At 47.2% G+C, this 23048-nt stretch overlaps 1 protein-coding gene and 1 long non-coding RNA gene across 2 annotated transcripts in view; both read left to right on the forward strand.

Moving 5' to 3' along the window:
- The window catches only part of LOC117603460 (uncharacterized), a 167744-nt gene that overhangs the window by 79406 nt on the left and 65290 nt on the right, over nucleotides 1–23048 (forward strand). The gene's annotated exons all lie outside the window — the stretch shown is intronic.
- LOC117603457 (uncharacterized) lies at nucleotides 8418–9970 on the forward strand. Its single transcript, XM_076688073.1, has 5 exons — nucleotides 8418–8915; nucleotides 8987–9127; nucleotides 9206–9326; nucleotides 9535–9713; nucleotides 9779–9970. The coding sequence occupies exons 1-5, from the start codon at nucleotides 8712–8714 to the stop codon at nucleotides 9881–9883; spliced, it is 750 nt and encodes a 249-aa protein (XP_076544188.1). The 5' UTR covers nucleotides 8418–8711; the 3' UTR covers nucleotides 9884–9970.

Genomic DNA, 23048 nt, shown 5'->3' on the forward strand with positions numbered 1-23048 from the left:
TACCGGAAAGGATTTAAGCCTGGCGAGATGAAACGATCGGGGCCAGTTTGTTGACGTAATCGACGAAAACGCCTCCCATTGCGGCCCGAGCGAATCGGTTGAGTGGTCGACTGGCAGGCCGGTGGTTATCTTCAATTTTTCCATTAAGGCACAGGTTGGTCGCCTAATGGTTGCTACTTGCTCCTCCGGGTATTTCGACAGTGGATCTCACTCTTGACGAGGCTACGCCTCCGCGTTACCGAACCATCACCATCTCCGGCAATCTGTTCCTCAATCTCATCAATTCTCTTCTTCTTTTTTTATTTTTAATTGAAACAATTTAGCAATTTGGCTTTAATATATTATCGAAGTAATTGTACGATTTTTGAAATAATTTATAATCAATTACGATCGAGGATGAAGGAGTGAATTATAGAGTGACAGGAGAATTGAAGATGTATTTTGACGATTTCCTGGTGTGTGTACCCTTTAATAGATGGGAGGAAGGCTAAAATCGGTCGATAGGATTTCGTGGTACGTGCGGCACCCGCGCTCACACTGCACCTTCGCCTTCGAGACGATGGCACATAGGAAGAAACAGGTTTGACAACCTGAAGGTGGGCTCACCGGGGCCACGTGCTGCGGCGCATTACTTATAATCCCATCAGCATCTCTCTTTCCTTCTCTGTTCGTTCCTCTTCATCTCCTTGTCTCTCTCCCTGGTCCGTGCTTTTTTTTTCTTTCTCCCGTACGCCTCCACCGTTCCATCCCATTTTATTCCTCTTCTTCTTCTTCTTCATATCTGAGACTTCTCTCCTCCCCCGCATTCTGGAATCTCTTTCTGGAGTCTCCTCGTGTCTCGTCCACCCTGCTGCTCGTTCGACCGCGTTCGAATCGCAATAAACGGCGAACTAAATGCTCGGCCATTCTTATCTTGCCTTTAACCTTCGGGCGGAAAAATGGGATCAGGATGATGTTTGATTGATTTTTGGGATCTTTGGTATTTTCTTAAGTGCGTGAATTAGATTGACGTCTCTTTACTTTAAATTGATACAAATAGCAGGAGATAACATCGAGAAAAATGCGAAACTGGTATCAATTTCGCGATAAATCACACCGACCCTGCGAAGTGTCCAAGGATCATAATTTATCTAATAAATTGAAATTTAATATCGACACGTTTAACCATTCGAAACACCTAAAACAGCTTCCCGGAGCGGAGGTTTTCTCGAACGGGGACGTTAACTGAATCGAAGCGATTCGCGCAAGGTGAATTGCACGAACGATCCAGATCAACCCGTACCTCTGCATTACGTTCATAGCGTGCAATTTATGCTCGTTAAGATACAAAATACAGACATTCGCGTACGCGGCCCGATTTTTCATCCGTTTTAATAAACCAAGGCGCCTAGGCGTGAGCTTCTAACGCGAGCCGCCCGTTAATTTCTCGTGTCCTGCGGCCGGAAAAATCGAGTGAAAGTGCGAGTGCTGGCATCTCCGCGTGTCCTTGCGCACGATGGAAAACGTCGTGGAGACCAGAACCTGTTTAGTCCTTGCGAACGAGACTAGCGTTTCTAATTCGTTCGCTAACACCTTTTAGCGGGTCGCTAATTCGTTATTGATTCAACCAGCGGCGACGTGCAAGCGCGCCTTTGATCGACGTCGACGTATTAATCCGCTCCCGTCGCTGCAAGCGGCTCTGCCGCGATTACGCGCGACGGTGAAAGAAAAGAGAAGAAAATTGCTTGGGAGCAAGATCAGCCGGGTCATCTCGCATCTAGACGGCCTTGCACGTATTGACGTTGCCTCTGACGAAAAGCGAACTTGAAACCTGTTTCTCCGGCTCGAGGATCTAACGTGACCGTTCGCTATATTTTTATGCCTCGTCCTTTTCGATTTTCCGATGGAAAATTTCCAGATCTCCGGTTTCACGCGGGAACCCTCCCGATCGGTTTATCAGGCTCGGGGCTGTCGATAATTCGAATCGTGGCGAGAGAGAGTCGATGCAATTAAGAGAAACGAATAATCGCACGGTGAACAGGTAGAGACGGGGAGATCTGTGTTTACCTGGCAGCGGTGTAACGAGCACCGTGTGCCACCGGTAATAATTAGAAGAGGAGAGGACACGGTGCAGCTCCAAGGCCGCAAGAAAACGAGTAAGGTGGAATCGAGCCGTAGGATCCGGGACTTAAATAATTAAAGCGTTCACATGGCATCGCGGTTACCGTGTTCTTGCGCAATACGATCTACTCGCGCGACTGCGATTCGATCTAAGCGGCCCATTTTCCTCGGCTGCCTCGCGAATCACCACGTTTTACGTCCATAAGTCCCTCCGGGTGGAAACAAGTAGCAGGTGATTTCAGGATACACCTTCGTCTTCTCAAAAAAGAAGATCAGTGAAATTGGTGCACTGGTTTTTTTCTCAACTGCCGTTCAATTTGCACTTCTGCCAGCGAGTAGGTCGATACACCGTTAACGCAGCCCCCCGTGAAAAGAAATCGAACCGAATAAAAGGTACGAGAAGAGGACACGGAGGTGGACCACGGTTCGTCCTCTTTCGCCATCCCCGGCTCGGGGAACAAAACGATTTATTGCTCCCCGCTGGCAAATGTAGCGTTAATACACGTGTCCCGGCGTCGAAATTTACATAGTTGCGTTTATCTCGGAACCAGTTCCTCGGATCACGTCTTCTTCGTCGATCAAACGAGCTTCGCCGTGTTTTCCGTCTCATTTTTTCCCTTCCAAAACGATCATCGAGTCCGAGCGTGTTCTAGACGACAAAAAGATGATCGCTCCTTGACGGAGTTAGTTAAATTACTTAATTAATGAGCGTGATTAACTGTCACTCACTTGTCTCTATTATCCTCTGGGTAATAACTCTCGCTTTACTCGAGCTTCATGAAAGGAACGTTCGGTTTTCTTCAGCGTCGTTCAGCTTCACCTTTCTCTACGCCGGCGGAAGTGGTGAATCGAGCTACTCTAAAAGACGAGGGAGTAGCTTCTCTAAGCTGTCCTGTAAGCATTCTTTCATCTTCTCTAAGCCGCTACAATCGCTCGGTGGACGAAGATAATAACACGGTCTGGATAGAGGCAAACACGCGTTAACTTTGTACGCGCTTCCATATTAGTACAACTCGGCGGTTATCCTTGAACGTGTGTTCTTTTTTTAATCGTCGTTGCCGGTTTTCCTGTTTGAAAAATTACGTCAAACGATGAGTTATACGTACTCTCCGTTGTATCGTACCGGTACACTGTCACGTACCGTTCCTTTGTACCAAGAGTGATATAATTCCAAATTGTTTCAGATTGAGATCTTACTTTATGCAAAGAGATTCATGAATAATGGAGCAGACTTTGAATCTAAACATTCGCATTTTTATATGGCAATATACTTCGTGAAATCTTCATTTGAATTTCTCTGTAACACATTGTAGGAGATGTATGCAGAATATGTCGTAACGATAAGATCTAGCCATGATATACTGCTCGCATTAAATGTTGAATTCTGTTTAATATATCCGAAGACATTCTTCGACAATAACGTCTAGTATTCTTCCTATGACCCACCCAGGTGTAATGATCTAGATTCTATCTTTATCAAGATGTCATTTCGTCATCGGTTGTCAAGTGTTTGATATCGAAAAGCCTTTCTTTTGACGCGTTTAATTATTATTAACTCGCCAGGTGGAAATTGCATCAGCGTTCCCTGCCACGTATTCCCGGAGCCGGAGACTTGAACGCGCGTAAAGGCACGCGCCGGTCAAAGTTCTGCCCTCACTTAGCAATAATTCAGTTCGGTTCAGCTTACCCTCAAGTCTTCTGCCTCCGTGCGGCTCCGTTCTCCACAATACTTCCCTCGACTTCTTTTCTCTTTTTTTGCCCGTGTCCCTTTTCTTTTCTGTCTCCGTACTCCCCTCGGCCCCGCTTGTCCGGTAGTTACGTGCATACACGTTCGTAACACAACGTGCCAATATCGATAAGTCAGTCGGAACAAAAACAACCGAACGATCGAAGCTTCGACTCTGTTCCGTTCCTCTGCTTACCTTATTTGCCATTCGTCTCCCGTTCGACGCGCCGCGATCTCCTTACGTACATAGCAAGATCGCGGGAATAAAGCAGAAGGAAAGTAAAAAGAAATTGGAATTTCACTTTATTCAAATTGAACTACAGTTATTCAACCGTGAACGGTAATCGTTTAGAAATAAATTCCAAGGAAAGACGGCAGGTAATGGCGATTCGAAAGCTACCGTAGGACGCTCGTCAAACGCAATCAAGGGCTGGGACATCGGGAAAGAATGAGCGAAAGCGGGATGACCCCGGGTGAGCGTGTAACAAGGCCGTGAAAGAAGGAGAGAATAAGGAAGAGACGCTACCGGTCTGTAAGTTACGTGGTCGCGCGAATGTTCGCCAATTATCTCGAACGGCTAGTCGACTCTAATTGGACTTTACGCTAGTGGGTGGGATCAGGGTTGCAGACTAGTAAGAAAAAAGAAAAAGAAACACCATCACCACAACCTCTCTGGGTACGTGTGTACGTGTCGTGGGTGCATTCGTGGCTGAATAGCAAGTACGGAGCGAGGTCGATAATTGGTCGAAAGCGGGGAACGATTTGCTCCATTAAATCCCGCGCCACGGGGCCCATGGGTTCTCGCGTACAGCCAGAACTGCGGGCTGTTCGAGGTGTTCCTGTACGGTTACGACGATCGTATCGCTTTGTTACACACCTCCGGTACCAATGGCTATAATAGAACGATCACATCGATCCCCGAACGTTGCTTTACGGTCTTTACCTGGAAGCTATATTACTGACCGGCCACGCGTTCCGTAATTTCTCACACGTGCTCGAATTTACCCGCGGCCGGGTACGTTAAATCCGCTAACAACCAGCGCGTCGACGTTTTACGTTTTCAATGATACACATTGGTGATGTTTCAATCAGCTCGCCGGGAACGAGGAAAATTTGTGTTCGACGCGTAAAATGGTCGCGTTACGCGTTCAATGGCTCACACTTTCGAGAGAACGAGAATTTATAGCACTTCGAGTGGGTCACGAGACTTGTAACGGACTGAAATGTATTCTCTGGTCATTTTGATGGGATTTGTCTCGATTTATAACTCCTTGAAGAATTAATGGGAGTTACTTATTCGTTTATTCGTCAAATTCTTATTTCCTGGAGAGCCACACGCCCACTCAACTTAATGATTTACGATAATTCCTGAATTCGCGCAGCTGAACGCGATAAAATAGGTAAAAGCGGCTCTTGGTAACAGTTTTCCGGATGTTTCGTGGAAACTCGTGGAACGACAATGGAGGAGAGACGAAGTCAATAATATCCACGTAAACACCCACACGCGTGGCGACTCGTACGGGCCCCTCGACGACGATTGAGCCACGGCCCGGCCGTAAGTCTCGCTCGGGCATAAAGCAATCCTGAAAGGAGAACGCGATGCAACGGGGTATCCATTTCACGAGCGATGGAGACATCGGGGGTACCTCGTTCGATTCCAACCGTATGCTAATTCTCTTCTTGAACCGCCGCTCTCGTGTATCGCCACGGTCCCTTAGGAAATAGTAGGAGGCCCTCGAGGATACGTCTTCGACCGCCGTTACGTTTTTCCACGATCGGAATCCCTGTTTTCTCCGAAAGGGATCAACGGTAGCGAGATACCTTCTGCAAGTTATTTCGAACAGGTTTGCCTCGATAGGAACACCTTTCCCCAGGATAACGACCCTTCGGTGTTTTTCACCTGCGCTTCACGATCTTGCACAAATGGCCCGCATTTTCGCTTCACCCTTCCGGTAGGAGGTTTTTCGATCAGGGAGTTAGGTACCTCGAAGTTCCTTCACGTTTCGAGGCAATTATTTAGTGTATTTTAATCGTAATTATCAGGAGGGAAAAATTAGTCTTCCTGAGATATTTCAGCAGCCATCAAAATCCACCTGGTCGTAGGTTTGCATGGTAACCAGATATGGGTAGAGGACCTCCCGTAGAGAACTCGAGCGACGACTGATAAAAATGTTCGTACTCAATTCCTCCTCTCTTCGTTTGCTCTCTTTCTTTACCCGCTCTTCCGTTTCCTTGTCTGTCTTTATGTCCTCGTCTTATTTGGAATGAACGAAGGACGAGGGACATGCGAGATTACCGCGGCGCTGCCCGTTGAGACGCGCCTGTCGAGACGAGACGAACGGAGCGGAGCCATGCGGTAGGTACCCCGTAAGACTCCGCGGGATGATAAAATGACGGGTATGAGATCGGACCGCATGCGACGCGTAGACACTGTCTTCGGCAATTTCCGGGCCTTGTGCTTTTCGTAATCGCAGCCCATTGACGATTGATTGGAATCTTTAAATAGACAATTATCGATCGCGCGTTTCTTTTTCGTTAGCTCCAAATGTTCATAGAACAAAAATGGCAGGAACTCCTCGACACACGTGCTTCCATTGCACCGTTTTTTCATCGTCAGAATGGTCGTCGTCGTAACGCTGCGGATAATTTATGTAATTCATTCGGCTAATATCGGCGAGCCGTGTCGTAAAGCGTTCGCATAACCAATTTGGCACTAAAGACCCCGGCGCGAGGGCCCTTTAGAGTCCCCCCTCGCGGTGGGCAGTGCCATAACATTACGGGTTACGAGTCTCTCTCTTGCTGCTCCGGGGACTCTCTCGTTTCTCGTGGTCATCTTCTTCGTCTCGTTGTCGTTTCTACCCGTGTACCTTTTTATTTCTCCTCTACTGCCTGCCCGCCTTCTTGGCCCCTTTTCCAACCGACTCGCGTCTCGTTTTCTCCGTTCCAAGCCCACGGTGTCAGGTGGAGAAGCTGCATCGCCCGATGGTGGATGATATTAGCATGGTAACTGGGGGCCCCAGCGGGCGCCTTATTAAATTTGTACCATAAGCAATATCGCGATGCGGCCCAGGCCCGTTTCAATTTGCCAGCCTGGAAATTTAAGGCTCGAACCGTACCTCGTGCACCCGTCTTACCGATGCTACTGCTTCCCTCTCTGCTTCTGCTAATCGTCATTTTAATCTATCTGTGATTTCGCGAATACAAAGTTGCGATTAGCAAGCGGACAGATACGGCCCGGATTTATTTGATGTCTTTGTTCGAGTGTACGTGGATCGTTCTTGTGGTATTTTAGGGACGATTTAAAAGTGAAATTTGAAAGAGTCTCGCGTGGGAGTTATGGTAATCTTGCGTGGGAAAAATGAGATATAAATTATTTCCCCTTTCGCAAAGTTAAACGTCATAATTTATATCGTTTTTATCTCGGTTAAATGAATATCGGAACAGTAACTGCCCTTGATTTATTTTTCGTAAGTATCCGGCGAACGAGGGTGTACGTAACAGGTGCGGATACATTAATATCGTTGCAACTGTTCCAATTAACAGTGCAAGTCCCAGCGTGTGTTAAGCTATTGCCTGTTTACGTCTTAACTACTCCACCGGTGCACACCTTATGCTAATAAGCAGTTGGAGGCTTAACAAATAACGAGCCCGAGGATAATTTCATAGGGGAAATATTTTCACTTATGAAGTTTGGTAAATGGTGTCGCATCTGGTCGCAAATCTCGCTCCGTTCGTTCTGCAAGGTGGTTATGCGCCAGAAATAAGCCCGATAGTTTCTTTTAATTGCGTCACACCTAGCTGCATCGGAACGCGTAAATTGGCGAAATCTCAGGGGGGTCGCGTTGCTAATTTCAGCCTCGCGCCTGAGCTCCGTGGATCCACATATTTGCCGGTTTATCGCATTCCGGGAATTAAATATCTTTCTCTAGATACGATACTGTAGACCACTTTACTACCGCACCTAACAACGTTGCAGCATCCGTGGAATTACACCCTCGTCAGCGATTTTGTGGTTTTATTTGCATACGCGATAATTACGAGGCTGATAATGATTGTGGGAATGAACTGCTGCGAATCGTTTCGTTCAATTTAATTAAAGAGGAATGGAAATCATAGTTAAGACTAAAACTATCAAAGGGGTAAAATGATAGATTTCAATTTTTTTATTTTAAATTGTCAAATTTATTCAAAGGAATATAATTTTCCGCTGTTTAATAAATCGATGGTAATGAACGCATCTCCAAAAATGAAATTGACGATGGAAGGGGTTAATTAAAGGAAGGTGTCAAGCGTTTGTTCGCCGAATACCTCTTCGGGTCAGATTAATTCGACCCTTCGATCGTTCGACGCGTGTTCGTGTTTAGATTCATCATCACGCCGTATGACGACAATAGCAAATATTCTTATGCCTACACACGGTGACGCGTACTCGAGAGAAGGAGGAGAAGACAGAAAGAAAACGAACGAAATGAAATGACATAATAAGACGCTTGTGCCAACGGCACCATGGCGCTAATGATTACAAATGGCCGGACCGATGTACTTGTGCCGACCAAAAGGACAAGTCGAGTGATCGATCGCTTCCCCCAATATCGCTTGATTCGATTTGGGAGCGATTCGTGCCGTAGCCGAATTCTTGGCCAACTTTCTGTCGTGTTGGACAAACTTTGTCGAATAACCGACGAAACTCCTCGCTAGACACGATGTGTTAATGAATAATTCGTAAGATTGAGATAAAACTATACTTACACTATATATATATATGGTAAATTACAAGATTATGTATGCAACTTGAAATGATGGAAAATTTGTATAACCTAGTAACCTATAACATTGTTTGACATTTCGTCAAGATTTATAGAAATATACACGCGTAGACGTCAGGATGGCTGATAATTTAGATATGACTGTTTACAAGAAGAAGATGAGAGTTCACGTTTCAAAATCCTTGAATGTAGTCAAAAGCTGGGAGTATCTTGGTACAATTGCAGCAGAGTACATTGCTGGACCGGAATATTCGCACATTCCTTATTTAGTCGACACCAGTGCTTATAAACTCGGTCATATCTTCGTTCAGGAAGCTGCTGACGTGACGTTTATGAAACTATTTCATTATTATTCATTCGATCGAATCATTTTCTCATTTCAAATATACTACAGGTGCAATGTTTCTGTGTTGATCCACAATTGAAAATCCTCGGTCCCATTCAAGATTTCCTTAGTCGAAATAGAACCCATTCCAGATGGCTCGATACAGAACTTCCCGCCATAAAGACGACCGGTGATCACGTGAATTATAAAGTAATTAAATCATCGACAGATACTTACCGTCTAAATTTCTAATACGAATAAAGCTCTTGGTCTCGGTGGTTATTTAAGGTTGAGCTTGAAAACACGAAACACAGTATGGGATTCAGAGCCTACGATGCCTTCTTCTTGGACAAGGCACCGGATATGTCGGTCGAGGGAGACGTGACCATAGATCGGTCGTCCCACGATGGTATAAATAACAGTACCCCTCGTACGAATAAGATAAACTCGGGTCAGACTTTCTCCGAATCAACGAAATTATAGATAATAGAGGCTCGATTATTCTACTCCCGCACACAGACGAGATCCGCTAACACGGTCGTGGAAAGCATCAAGTATATCAGAGTATCTTTTTTTCACGGAGCATTAAAATGCACGTTGTTCCTCCTTCTCTTCAGAGCTGTCCCACACGGATTGGTTCGGTCTGATCACCGGCGTATTCACCGCGAGCGCTTCGAGCATTTATTTGGTCCGGAATCATCGGGAGAGGATGTTCTACATCGGCGAAAAACCGCACACCGCCTTCTTTAAATACATCGTTTGCAGAATGGACCACCGAGGAACCGTACAGGAAACCGTTAGTTTTCTTCGCTTGCGTAACACGCTCGGTCCGTTCGGAGATTTACGATTCTTCGAATTCAGGTGAGCGCGAAAATAGAGTGCAAATGGCTGCCACTTCAACAGAGGGACATGGACACGTTACCCTTAACCAAATTCGTCAGTCAGTCTACCAGACTCAAGTCTTGAATACGTCTTTCCAAAACGCTTGATGTACGATGATGTTCCTCATAAAAAAATTACTCGATGCAACTAAGGATTTTTTTGTTTTTTTTAAACGAACGTATCTCGAGAAAACAAGGGTGCGCCGCGTCGGGCGGCAAGAAAAGGGCCGCCCCGCCGATGACACCGAAGCGAACACAAGCAGATACAACCGTATGATTTATCCTTATTTTCGCGGAGCGAGCCGAAGTGGGCGCTCAGCACCCAGCTGCGGCACGCTTCGTCGTGGTTCACCCAAGGCAGATCGTGTCTCCCGATACGAGGCGGCACTCGCGCGACTCTCCGCGTGCTCATCGCGCATGAATTATTGCGAGATCGGCAAACCGCGCAAAATTCAATAAAGTTATTCCGCCGGTGTGGACGCGCCGAGGCGAGTCGAGTCGAGGGTGGTGCAGAATCGCAGCAGGATTGAATTATCGGCGTTAAATTTCGCGTTTTACGCGCGCGGCTGCTGGATCGCCAGCCTTGTCACCGTCGTCCAATGGAGACATTATAAATGTTAATTGCACGAATTGCACAGTTATCGTCCCTCCCTCCCGCGCTACTCTACCAGCTTTCTTATACCTCTTTCCTTTCAGCTTCAACTCGCGACGCGTAAGTTCGTTTCGTTCGTCTCCTTCCTCTTTCTCTCGTAAACATTCTCTCCCTGTCCGGCCAGTCGTACCGGGAGAGGTTTGCATTTGCATCTCAATCTCGCCGTTGATTTAGCAGTGGTCCAGGGCCATCGCTCTTGCCGCGGGAAAGGTCGACTTTAGTATTTTTAGATTAGCCAGCCGCGATATACAGCCTCGCGTCAGGCACTTTTTCAAGGTGGCCAACGACGCCCGTACCGATGGGCCCCGAAGTGTAAAGGTAGAAAAGTAAAAAACGGATCGCTGGAGGATTCGGTGAAAGAAAAGAAGGTCGTGAGCGGCAACCTTCGAGAAGCTTTAAATTAAACCCCGAACGGGAGAGATGGGTCGCCGTGCAGGAACCAGGAAAAGACCGCGAAGGAGGTCGACTTTTGTCCTTGAAACGTACGACCATCTCTCGTACGGGGATGGCTGCGTCATAGGTCATCGAACCTTTTTCGTAATGCAGCCAGGAGATCCTTTTATCGGGCGCATTTTACACCGTCCACGATCGAGGACGAATCTTTCCTCGTAAATACGCTCGGACCAACGGGGCTATAATGCATCGGGTTGCTGCAAGAATCCTGCTGCATTTTTGTATGCAACGATATCCCCTCCGCTTTTGATAAATGCCTCGAAATTAAAAATAGAAATTATCGACGTCTAATGGAGCTGTCGCCTGTAATTTCCTCGTTAATTTAGTAGATAGAAACGAAAATGGCGGCCGATCAGCGGCCGCGACAGTAAAGTGGCAATCATTATTGCGCTGCTCCCGCATCGCTGGAGCATCGGCACCGCGCTATATATCATCTAACGAGTTAACTTTTGCACCGACCCACCTGCCGCCATCTTGAAATACGTAAATAAACGCTATCTTGATCTTAATGGATCCGCGAGCAAGCGTGTCCGGACTGGCGAAGGGAAACGCCGAGCGATTGTTACTATTATCGTGTCAAAACGTAAGAGAGATGCTTATTCGTAGATGGATATCTTTGGGGACGGTGTAAATCTTTTGGATAAAATACGGTTTACCGTAGGGTGTAACTCTTCCGATGTTATGATCGAAGCACGAGTTGCTACCGAGGCAAACTGCAGAAAATCAAATGGTTCTATTGTGTCGAAACGGAGATTGAAAAGTTTCATTAAAAAATGTATATTGGATAATTATTATTTTAATTCGAGCAACAACGTTCGCGTATGCAAATAATGGCAGGTCGCGGTTAACGTACGTTTAGAGGCGGCTGCGTTTAGAATGCAGGCTGCAGTTACGCGTTCCATGCATAGCACAACTTCCGGTACGAGGGGCGGAAATTGTCCTTGTCGGCGCGTGCCGGCCACGCGACCAACTTCTTGGTTGTATTTCTAGCTGAAGGGACTCGTTACCTGTGACAATTCACTTTAATGAGACGATCCAGTCGCGCCACGTAATTGCGCGATCAATGCCAACGCCTTTGGACGACAGGGCTGAGCTGTGAACAAAGTTGATGACGAGTGGAACTGATTCAACATTGACAAGTCATCGGTAAAATTGTCAAGGGAAATGTATAAATCGAGGGAAGAAATTAACGAACACAGAATGATTAGGTTCAAATTTATTTTTTTAAATGGAGAAATCAAGATCCACCAATATTGAAATGAATGATTTATAGTCTGGAGTAAAAATAACCGAAAGTGGGTAGGCGTGACCCCGTTCGTATCGCGCAGTAGACAGTACATAAAAATGCGTATCTGCTTAGGGCTCAATAATTACAAGAGTCACCCGTTATCTTAGAAATCGTGCGGGTAGTGGGTTGCGGTGCAACGATGCAGCTAGGAGGCACCTGCAGGCTGCGCGTGCCGACGCACGCGTGCAGTGACGTGACGCACGTTGCACACCAGTGCAACACCAACTCGTGTAACGTCATTTCAGCGAGCGTTCGTTGTTTCAAGGAACAGTTGCCATGGTGAAAGAAGCAAAGGTGTACGCGTAACAGCCGTGACACCTGATTTCAATCGTCCCTCTACGTACTTCCTGGAAGAAACCAGGAGTAAAAGCGTGAAATTTTGATGAATTTTCTACTTGATATACTTCATTAATCTAAATGAAATTTTTATAGGAGGTACAGTTTTAGTATTGGGTGACAAAAATGAAATTTAATAGAGACAGTTGTAACTTTCACGCGAAGGCTGCAGCTAATTAAACGCATTGTGTCACAGGAGGAATAAATAGGAAATTAATATCCCCACCTGCGGGGCCCGATCGCGTCCCCTTCGATCCGAACGAACGGATGCGCGCAGCACGAATTAATTTTACTGTTTGACCCGGCCCGACCCCGTTCACTTTTGTGTGCCTATCCCACGGGTTTGTCTGTTTGACGTTCTTCCTGTTACCTACCGGTGCCTCGACGTGTCGCGTTACGTTTTCGTTTCTTGTTTTTTTCTTTCCTTGACATCCTGCCGATACGGGTAGCCATTATCTCTCCTTGAATACGTTAAAGTACTTGAATACTTCCGCTTGGGGTCAAGAAAACCTGGCTGCTCAACAAAATCCATGATAGATTTTGCGCCAGATATTCCATCGAATTTTGTGTCTTTCTTACACAATTTTTAATTATTTTTTTGTGAACTTTTCCATGGCGTAACTTTATTTATGATCATCGTGTTGGTAAAGAAACGGTTTCTGAAAACCTGCTGCGAACAAGGTGGCGGTTTAAGGTGCACCACCACCTGCGGCCAAGTGGCACAAGTCTTGGTGGTACCTGCGGGGTGGCGAGCCAACGCATCCGAGCATGATTCCTCCGCATATGTCGCGCCTTCGTGGCGGAACACCAGCGGCTGAAAAGCGCGTGCCAGGAGGACCCACTGCTTGAGCCCTCCTTGGAGGACCTGCTAGGAACTGGAATCACGCAAGCATGAATCCGCCGAAGGAGGTACCCTTGCACCTGCAAACCCCCAAGACGGGGTGCTCCTACTCAACGACAGGATCAACCGTGCGTGATTCCTTGCCACATGACGCTTTGCATTCGACGGTGCACTTCAATTTCAAATTGGGAGCACCTTGGGGGTAGGAATTGCAAAAATTTTGGCAAAAATTTAGAATTTTCATAAAAAGATCTGCATTTGCATAGGGCTAATTTAAAATTATCTTTTCTGCCAACGGTTTCATGTACAAAAGCCAACAGATGACACTTTTAATAAGCATTCAATTATCCTGATAATTCACCGTTTCCATTCCAACAAATTCAACTTAATTACCCTATAGCAGCGACAGGCATACCAGGCAATAAATTAAATTCCTGTTCACCTATGGAAACGTACGAACCACATTGGGTGCAGAACGTCGCTCGAGGGGGCGAAAACATTGCTCTCTGGTGGCAGGTCTTGGGAGGCAGTCGGCCATGTCTCCTCCGCGGAGGGTGTCCAGGAAAAGTGGCGTGCACTCACGAAACCGTGGCGGACAGGTGACACGCGCCGGCCACGCGCACGTTACACCACACGGGTGAATTCCGTGCGCGTTTGACTCGCGGCATAAATTGCTAGAAAATAGGTAAACATTGGCAGGGCACTTATTCCGTGACATTCATCATGGCCCTTTTCTGGGACGAATCTTCGTTTGCTGCTTCTGTAGGGTCGGTCACGTGGCCGGAAAGGTTCATAGAAGAGGCTTAAATTGTACGCGGGATGTCGATGACTATTTATATTATGTTTCCTTGCAACTATATTTTCCCCGTTCAGAGATAAAATAATTATAATCGAGAGCCTCGGTTCGAAAGGATCCAAGTAATGCGGGGTTAAAGAAATTCTTTAGAGAACGGCGAAGGAGGAACAGGGAAAGAGAGAAACTTTACAGTAATTCACGAACAGGTTTACATACTTTTATCGTGTAATCGTAGACGAGTGGAGCGTAGCTTGATCGAGGGCGGGATTACGCCCTCGAGCAAACGGAAGTATCAAGATCGAGCGCGATAACGCGCGACGCTCTATATCGGTTCTCGATAGCGGTTCGAAGCCGCGGCCGGTTTATCCGGATCGCAGATAATCGCTGATACGAGGGACCATTGGACAGGTGACTTATCTTTCAGGTATGCAAAATGCTCGCGACGTGGCCGACCGAGCGTAGTCATCAATAGATGCAGGGATGTGGGGGTTGCATAATTGTATAATTACTTTGGGAAACGATATAGCAAAGTAAGGTTTAATAATCGAACCGGAGATGAAACGTTTTGAGTTGGACAGGAATTTTAATAAAACGATTTCAGATTCAATTACATCAGGAACAATCGACTATATTATTCGTTGCCTCGTGATTCATCCGACGATTTCGAGCCATTGTCAGCGTAATCCACTTGAACGATGAAAGAAAGCAAAGAATTCGTCAAGGAACCATCTTCTCTTGAACTAAACGAGGCACCGTAACGATCGCCTCGGACTCGGTCTGCCATGAATCGTGGGTTAGAATTAGACGATAGGTATCGTTGTTCTCCAATCCCGTTCCGTCGAGTCATCGCCGTGAATAATTGACCACCAATCGTGGTCTCTTAAACGAGCTCGAGGATGCGACAGTCCACTAAAAGTATCGATCATCGTCGGAGGCTAGTCTAGCTCGACCATCTCGATGACCCCGCGCCGGTGGAAACTCCAATATCCCTCGCTATTGTTCCTGCCGAGTAATCCGTCTCGCATGTAAAGGCTGCGTTGTAACTCAAAATACGCCACCGTATCGGCGAGATCTGGCTACGGAACTTCCATGAAACCGTATCCCGAAACAATACAAAATTCCGCTTTCTCGCGTCCAATTCTATCCTCTCCCTTCTCCTCACCCCCCTGAAGGATCTCGCTCAGGGGGATAAACATATTCGCCTCTCTGGCGTATCGGTGAGACGTGTACGGTTAACAGCGGATAAAGCACGACGCTGGACCCGGGGCCGTATAAACCTCGGTAGTAGGTACTCGGCTGGATATCCATAAATCTATTTGATAGTAGAAAGTCCTTCCATTATTCTCTCCACTCCACGGACTTATCCGCTTCGTAGCCGACACGCGGGCTAAGCTTGATACGTAACTCCCGCCGGGCAATAAAGGTACCTGGATCACGCTATCGGTCGTAGATTGAAGGTTGAACGTCTTTCCGTCTTCTTCTTTTATTTTTAACAAAATGAATACGTTGGATAAATCAAGCGACGTATACGCGACGAGGGAGTAAATGGCACCCTTCGGCAATTAACCGGGAATCCTAAGCTCTTTCTGGTCCGCGTTCGGGGCAGCACGGTGAGCGAGCGCATAAATCTCGAGGGAATATTACGATGGACTCGAAAACTGAAAACCGAGCACGGAGAAAGTAACGATGCAACAATAAGCGAGGCACGTCTGTTGCGTGACAACGTGGCCGTTCCTGAACCGACATTACACGAACCACGAAGAAGCGAACGATCGCCCTGTGTGGCTGCTCGCGTCTCTCCGCGTTGCCAACATAAAACCATGCCATTTATGGGATTGCTACCACCGTAACTCAACATTGTCCGTCCACGTTATTTACAACTGGCTTCGTTACGTGGCCGGGCGACCCGTTCGTCTTCTCATCCCTGTTTCGGTCCTCTCGATTTCCTGTTGCCCGCGCCCTGCTCGACGCGGATCACCCGTTCCGTACGGGGCATTTTCCTGGGCCTCGTGACTGGTGGAAGCTGAAGAGAAGGACGTTAGGGAGGCACGAGGATAGGAAAGTCGGGCGTGCACCGTCGTCATGCAGGAAATATCGAATTTCCTGCACGGCTGCCTGGCGGCACACGACGTGTTTGTTAGACGTCGAACAATGCGGAATGACACTGGTGGCGCAACGATCGTTAACGGACCGCCGGTGATCAGCGTAATTTAGAACCCTACCGATGCGGACATTACAAACTGTGAAAGGTTCTCTCTTGATCCATAAACGGCACGGTTCGACTCGGTCTTGCACTCGAAAAAGATGTATCGCGACTAACCGACTGGGCTAGACCCGGCAAGGATTTTTAACCAGGAATGTCTCGAGTCTTGATGTCGTCATTGGATCCGAATGCCCACGCACCATTGAAATCCCGTAAATTAAACGAACACCGTGGAACAAAGCCGGGCAAGAGATCTCCTTAACTCTCCGTTGAAGAGTAAGGATACGCTCCAGGTGGAAATGATTTAACGAGAAGTCATTAGGAAGATACGTTTACGGTTGTGGTAATCTCTCGTCTAGCTTCCTGCACGACGTCGACCCGATGAAATTGGATCAAAGATCGAGAACTCAAAGCGACGAGACCGCGCGAAAATAATGGCCCGTATAAATCTTTCGCCTCGCAGTGACGTATCGCGGTGATCAGCTACCAGATTCACGTCGCTTGTACACGCGAAGAGTAATTTTCGCTAAGCTGCAAGAGTGATGCACTAGCCGGCGGAAGACCCACGCAAGCCGGCTCGTGATCGGTCGCATCAACGATATCGCGGCAGATGCAGCTGCGACGGCATCAGAACCAGCTGCGGAGACACTCTCGCGCTCTCCTTTTTCACCGATCTAGTACCCGGTCGCTCGAGGGTCTTCCTAGCTGATCGTCGATGGAGACTTAATGCGAATTATCAACGGTGACAGCGGTACAAGCGAGGAACACGGATCGGCCGGCCGGTCGCTCGGCGTTGGATAAATAACGCGAATTACAGAAATAAATAGAGCCGTCGAAGGAGCGTTCGACGAGTCGAGTGGAGAAACGGTGGCGAGAAAGAAACACGAGCAAGAGGGTGGCGAACGAAAGAAAGCCAAGTATCGGTGGTGAGGAGAGGAGAGAAGCGAGGGTACAGAGAGCAAGAGAGCTCTCGCGTGGGCGACGGATCGAATGTCATACAAATCGCAGGTAACCTAAGCCAAAACCAGCTCGGTGTGCGCGCGCGAGACCGCCGGCTCATCAATAACCAGCCCCTGGCATCGGTATCGGGGATCGAACGTTCTTAAACAATCGACCGGCACGGGCTGTCGGCAAAAAGTCCGCGACGAGCCTTTTGCGGAGGAAAGAATTTTCGCGTGGAACATTACACCGCTCCGCGCCGTTCAGATGCAGCGCGACTACTTGATCGTATATCAGCCTCTATCGGCCAACAACCACTCGATGACTAATAATATTGTTCCGGTTATTAATGCGACCACTTTGTTTCGCTTCCTCCGGACGATCTGACCGCTCTCACTTTTCTGCAACTTTTCTATCGAAAAAATATTTTGATGCATAGCGCTCTGTCCGTCGTTGAAAGGCAACAAAGTACGCCAATTTTCGATCTTACTATGCAAATTTCGATTTCCTCCTCTTTGAGATCCAAGCAAATTGGTTGCGAGAGAAACGAGACCAGGGGAGGGTGGAAGAGTATCGTCCACGTAAAAGTACGGACCGTTCAAAGGTCGTGCAAGGGAAGCAGACTTTGCAGGGTCGTTCTTAGAAGCCCAGGGGCTCCAGAGATTCCGATGCTTCTCCCGGAGGTGAACGATGGAGGGGTGGAGGGAATAAACTGTGAACTGTTGCCGCGTACCGCAGCCTAGGTTCCCAGGCAATTCTATGAATACGAAATACGAGGTCGAACCGGCGCACCGCACACTGCCCGTTTCGTTCAATCATCTCAAGACACGCCCGCCATGTTGGTTTTGCATAAGCTCGCCCGCGAGCCTCGTGTATCTCGCTCCCGATGACGACGACGACGATTGCTAGCGGGTGACTTGTTCACGTGCACGTGCATGGCACTGTAAACACGCAAAGGTCGGCTCTCCTACGGGAAAATCACGGGTTACCTCGCTACCGGGGTCGGTAATTATTTAACCACTAAACGCTGGTAAGCCTGGTGATTACTGTCATTCATAATTTCATTGAATTTCGTGACTACAGACGGCCTATTCAAGTTATATTAATAAGAATCTCAACTTATAAGCTTGTACTCTTTATGAGCAGCTCCCCAAGTTCTACGCTTATTTATTAATTAAACTTTGTCATTATATGAAGTTCTTCAAGCTAAACCTATCTGTCCTCCATTTTGAGGGCAGATGACTAATTTTTTAGTAGATATTAACAGTTAAAGTTAATTATTTCTTAACACCTTCAGGCATACAACGGCTAAACACGTTTGCAAATCTGAAGGTTCTCGGTTCAAATCTCGGTTCCCTAAAAAAATTTTTTTTTTCGAAAATTAATTTTTTTTTTAAATTTATTTATTAATTATGTTGCATTTATTATAAAATTTAAATTATTTATGTTGTCCATTGCGTAATGTTAATATTTTTTAAACAACGTCTACTTCAAAATGTGGTATAGGCGTAACACATGGGGAGTTTCTCTCGTTAAAAATATCACTGAATCTGTAGGAAGAAAAGGTATTCTATACTTCTATATTTCGTGACCTCGTTATTTCTCAATCATCTCATGCACAAAATCGCTCGAAATAGTGAAAGCGAGTCTTTCATGATCTATCATGCGACCGATTGAAATCGTTTCTCCGCTAGGACATCGTGTCACGATGAAAGGAGTCTCAGATCTGCGCGTCATCGAGTCCAGCGGGTAATCAGGTCGGAATCCGTTGCGTTTCTTCCCCGTTGACCCATAAGATGTTACGAAACGTAAGGGTAAGAGGATATTTTCTCCGTTACCTCGAATCCGCTGTCGACTGCGAGAAGTCAGCGCGTGTGCGGGGCCCAGTCAGGTGTGACGGAGCGAATACTAACGGGGGGCATAGGCTAACGACTACTGCCTCTTGTAATTGTTCGTCGAGATCGAACGAATCACGATGGGATACACCTTCGCCGTGCCGAGGCAACGAATTGAAACAACGAAGCCCGGCTTTCCTTCGCCTGCATCTGATCCGAACAGTTTCCGTGATCCGCATGAAATTTGTTGCATTTCGCACGGTACATTCTCTTTCCGATGCTATCGCCGCGCAACCATGAGAATCGAGAGACTGGGCTATTCTGTTCGGATCGTTCGCCTTCGAATCGTGTTATCGATCGACATTTGCAGAAAAATGATGCTGCGAGCTTCTCGCTTTCAATCGTTCGATAGAATTACCTGCTAAGTGATTTTATAGATTGTTTCGTGATACTTTTTCTAAGAATTGTCATTTATTCGTTCGATACAAAGTTCACGGAGTAGAACAAGTAGAAGATTACCGCTTGCAAAAGCCATGTATCAATTCGTATCTATTTATAGATCGATCAAATATTCCAGTCAGCTATACAACGAGTTCCCACAAGGTTAAAATCAACCAGAAGTCAAACAAGCAACGTGCTAACACCGACTTCCATTAGCCGATTCCCCGAGCTCTAGCAAGAAGGCTACACTCTCGAAGCGAAGATTGTGTCGGTGGTCCATGTTGAGGCAAAATTACAGGCCGGAGGAGTAGTAGCTCATCTGGCCAGGGTCAATAAGTCCCGTACCTGTCCGGAAACGCATTTTCCTAGCTTGCACCGCCTCGGCCCTGTCTCTCCCTGCGTTTGCGCTGCTACGCGAGGGTATCGTTTGCACATTAGCCGTGATATTAGCTTGCGAGCTAGTTACCGTGCTGGCGCCACTCATCTACGAAATCCCCGGCGTAATAGGGAACGTATACCGTTACGGAACAGGGTAAATGAAGCAACGATCAGACGGTATTACGAAAGCTTGCTTGGGAAGAATGCTCGGATACGTGGGCTCGTTAACCCTCGTGACGTTGTCGCTTTGTCAATCGAAACGGAACACCTGAATGATAAATAGTCTTGGTACAGTTTCTCTATTTAAATGCAATTTAATGTATTATAGATTTTCATTCGAAGAGAATGGAAATCCGTGAAGTGATAACAACTAACAGCGAAGAGGAATCATTTTCTCGCACGTTCGGATGGTATTTATTTAATAGACGCCATTATTCCGACGCCGCTGGGCGAACGGTTAACCCCTAGGTGGAGGGCAGAAAGGCGTCGTAAGGCCAGCGGCGCATTTCTCGCCATTCGTGGAAACAATATTGGTATTACGTGAACGGCGAGATGTTCCTGGACGGTTGTAACGTTAACCGTGATCTATGGACGCGGTGTCTAGGTATGGAGTATTGAGCCATTAAGGCGCGTACGCGCTAGAACCCCGTCAGGATAATGAATAGACAACATCCTGAACGGTTAGGGGCCTGTTCGCGTGTGTATTGCATATTATCGGTAATAAGCGAGCGGCGCGTTTTGCGCCCGTTAACGGAATTCGGCCTTCACGCAGCGCGGCAAACCGTTCGCAGACCGGAGAGAGATTGAATTTCGTTGCGGGGTGGATGATGATCGAGTTTGAGTAACTGCGTCAAATCAATCTAGGGTATTAGCCTTCGCGAGGCGAACACATGTTTGATGAAGCATCCTCTTGGCTGATCGTTTTCAAAGTGCTTCGTGGTTCCAGTTACGGCTAGGCGATCAGGGTGAAACATCAGCATTTTGCTGTATATTAAGTAACAAATGATTTATGAAAGAATTAACCTTTACTGTTTAAGCTTTTAGGGTTGCCGGTGCTTTACGGTTAACTCTCTGCTCACCGTCCGTAATCAATATTAACCCGTCCCCCGTGTAATTACGGCCGGGTACGCTGCTTTACGAGCAGGCCTCAACGGAGAGAGCCTGGTGGCAGCTGAAAAATGGCCAAATAATTGCGTTTCACCGCAATAGTTTAATGGTATCGTGGATTAAAATACACGCGTGCCGATACGATGGAAGTACGTGCTAGCACGGTTCGCGTTTATCACCTTTGAAACGTAATCTCGGCCACACGATTCGAAATCATAAGGCCGTGAATTAAATTATACCGTCTCCGTTACGTTCACTCGCGGATTTAATAGCATTCGCTCGGAACTTCCGCGACGTCGATAAAATAAATTCATATTCGTTGCTCGACTGTTGTATCGAACACGATCGCAATCTCTTTTTCTTCCCCCTCTCTCCCGGTCGCAGCAACGAACTTTCCCCCGTGGTTATTCCACAATCGATTTCCTCCGAGGAGGCTGACTAAAAAGGGAGTAGATGCAGGTGATGCGATAGCAAGTGATTCGCTCTTCGACGAGATGCCCAACGGAGCGCAGAAAAGTACGTTAGCTTGTAAAACTATCCCTCCGCGGACGGGGGTAAGAAGTCACGTGGGAACGGGGGTTAATTAAGGCTGGATAGAAGGCATACCCCCTTGGTCGTGCACAAATCACGACACTTGACTATTGTTGGCTCTCCTTTTTTCACTACCGCCGCTTTTTTTTTCCCCTTTTCTTTCTCCTTAACCATCCTACGGGAGAAAGAATGGCCGCGCGGCGACCGTTGAGATGTTATCGTGTCCTGGACGATTTTCAGCGACATTATACGCCCGGCAGGGGTAAGTTGCGCCGAACCCGGAACACGTTTAAGGGGTGCCTCGGAATAGACTCATTACGCTTGTTCGTCTTGACTGTCGGCTCGAATCTCTGACTACGATTTAATCGGCGACATTATAATGGGCCGCGTCGCACGAGTCCTCGCATGAAATATATGTTTCTGTCGTTCAACGGATGTCTTTGTCGCAGCGTTGGAACATGCTCGAACAAAGAACCTCGTCCCCTTGAATATTTCATCGTATTCAGCCTCGCGAACGATGCCTTCTCCTCCCTTATTTGTCCTTCCAGTGTCCTCCTCTTTTCGATGCTCGTCTGTTAAAAGCTCCTTCATTGACACTGTACAAATTGCTGTTTGCTCTCTTTGCAACAATCCTACAGAGAAAAAAAAAAATATGATTGTGGTTTTACTTGGAGTACGTTACGGACTCTATTATTCACCCTTTAACTGTGACATTCTCCGACAGAATGCCATTGTTAGTAGACGAGGAAATTAAACCGACATAAAGTTCAAACTGAACGATTCTTTTTTTATCAACCGTACATCTGATCAGCGACCCCGGGGAAAAATCACCGTGCAGAAGTCCCGTCGCATCACGCTTGATTTTGCCAGGTGGTTGGAGCCGCGGTGAAGCCGAATCAAGATGCGTCGCCGAGTGCCAATTAGATGGCCGTTGACGTTTCGTCGTATGGCTTTCCACGCAGCAGGGGATGCGAAGCCACTTGTCCGGCACTGTTCCCGCTCTCTTTGTCCCTTTGATCCTCGGTGCATGTTGCTGCGTAATATGGCGCAGAAACACCGCCCCAAAGTCCTCGAGCCGATCGCGATCTTTGCGCGCACGTCCCGAACCAGAAAATAATGAACCCGCATTAGGGGTCGCCGTCGGCCTCAGCTCGTGGATCGCCGTATAAAAGAATCGAATCCGGCCCGTAGAGGGGAGGGAAGGCTGAAGACGTTGTCGAGCATTGTGAAACGGGGAGTCAAGTGGTTGTAAAACGGAAACCGGCACTGAATTTCTCGTCAACGAACGTCTCGAAACGTCAGACCCGATTTCTGCCGGTCCGACGTGTAGTGGAAAGAAACGAACGATGGCGCAGAAGCACGTTTAAGTGGCGGTGATGTCGGGCGGTTCGGTTCCTGAAGTCGTTTGCTGATTTAAAATAGGGACGAAACCCCTTGCGAGACTTTCCTA

The sequence above is a fragment of the Osmia lignaria genome, chromosome 4 (assembly GCF_051020975.1).
Source record: "Osmia lignaria lignaria isolate PbOS001 chromosome 4, iyOsmLign1, whole genome shotgun sequence".
Taxonomy (NCBI): Eukaryota; Metazoa; Arthropoda; class Insecta; order Hymenoptera; family Megachilidae; genus Osmia; species Osmia lignaria.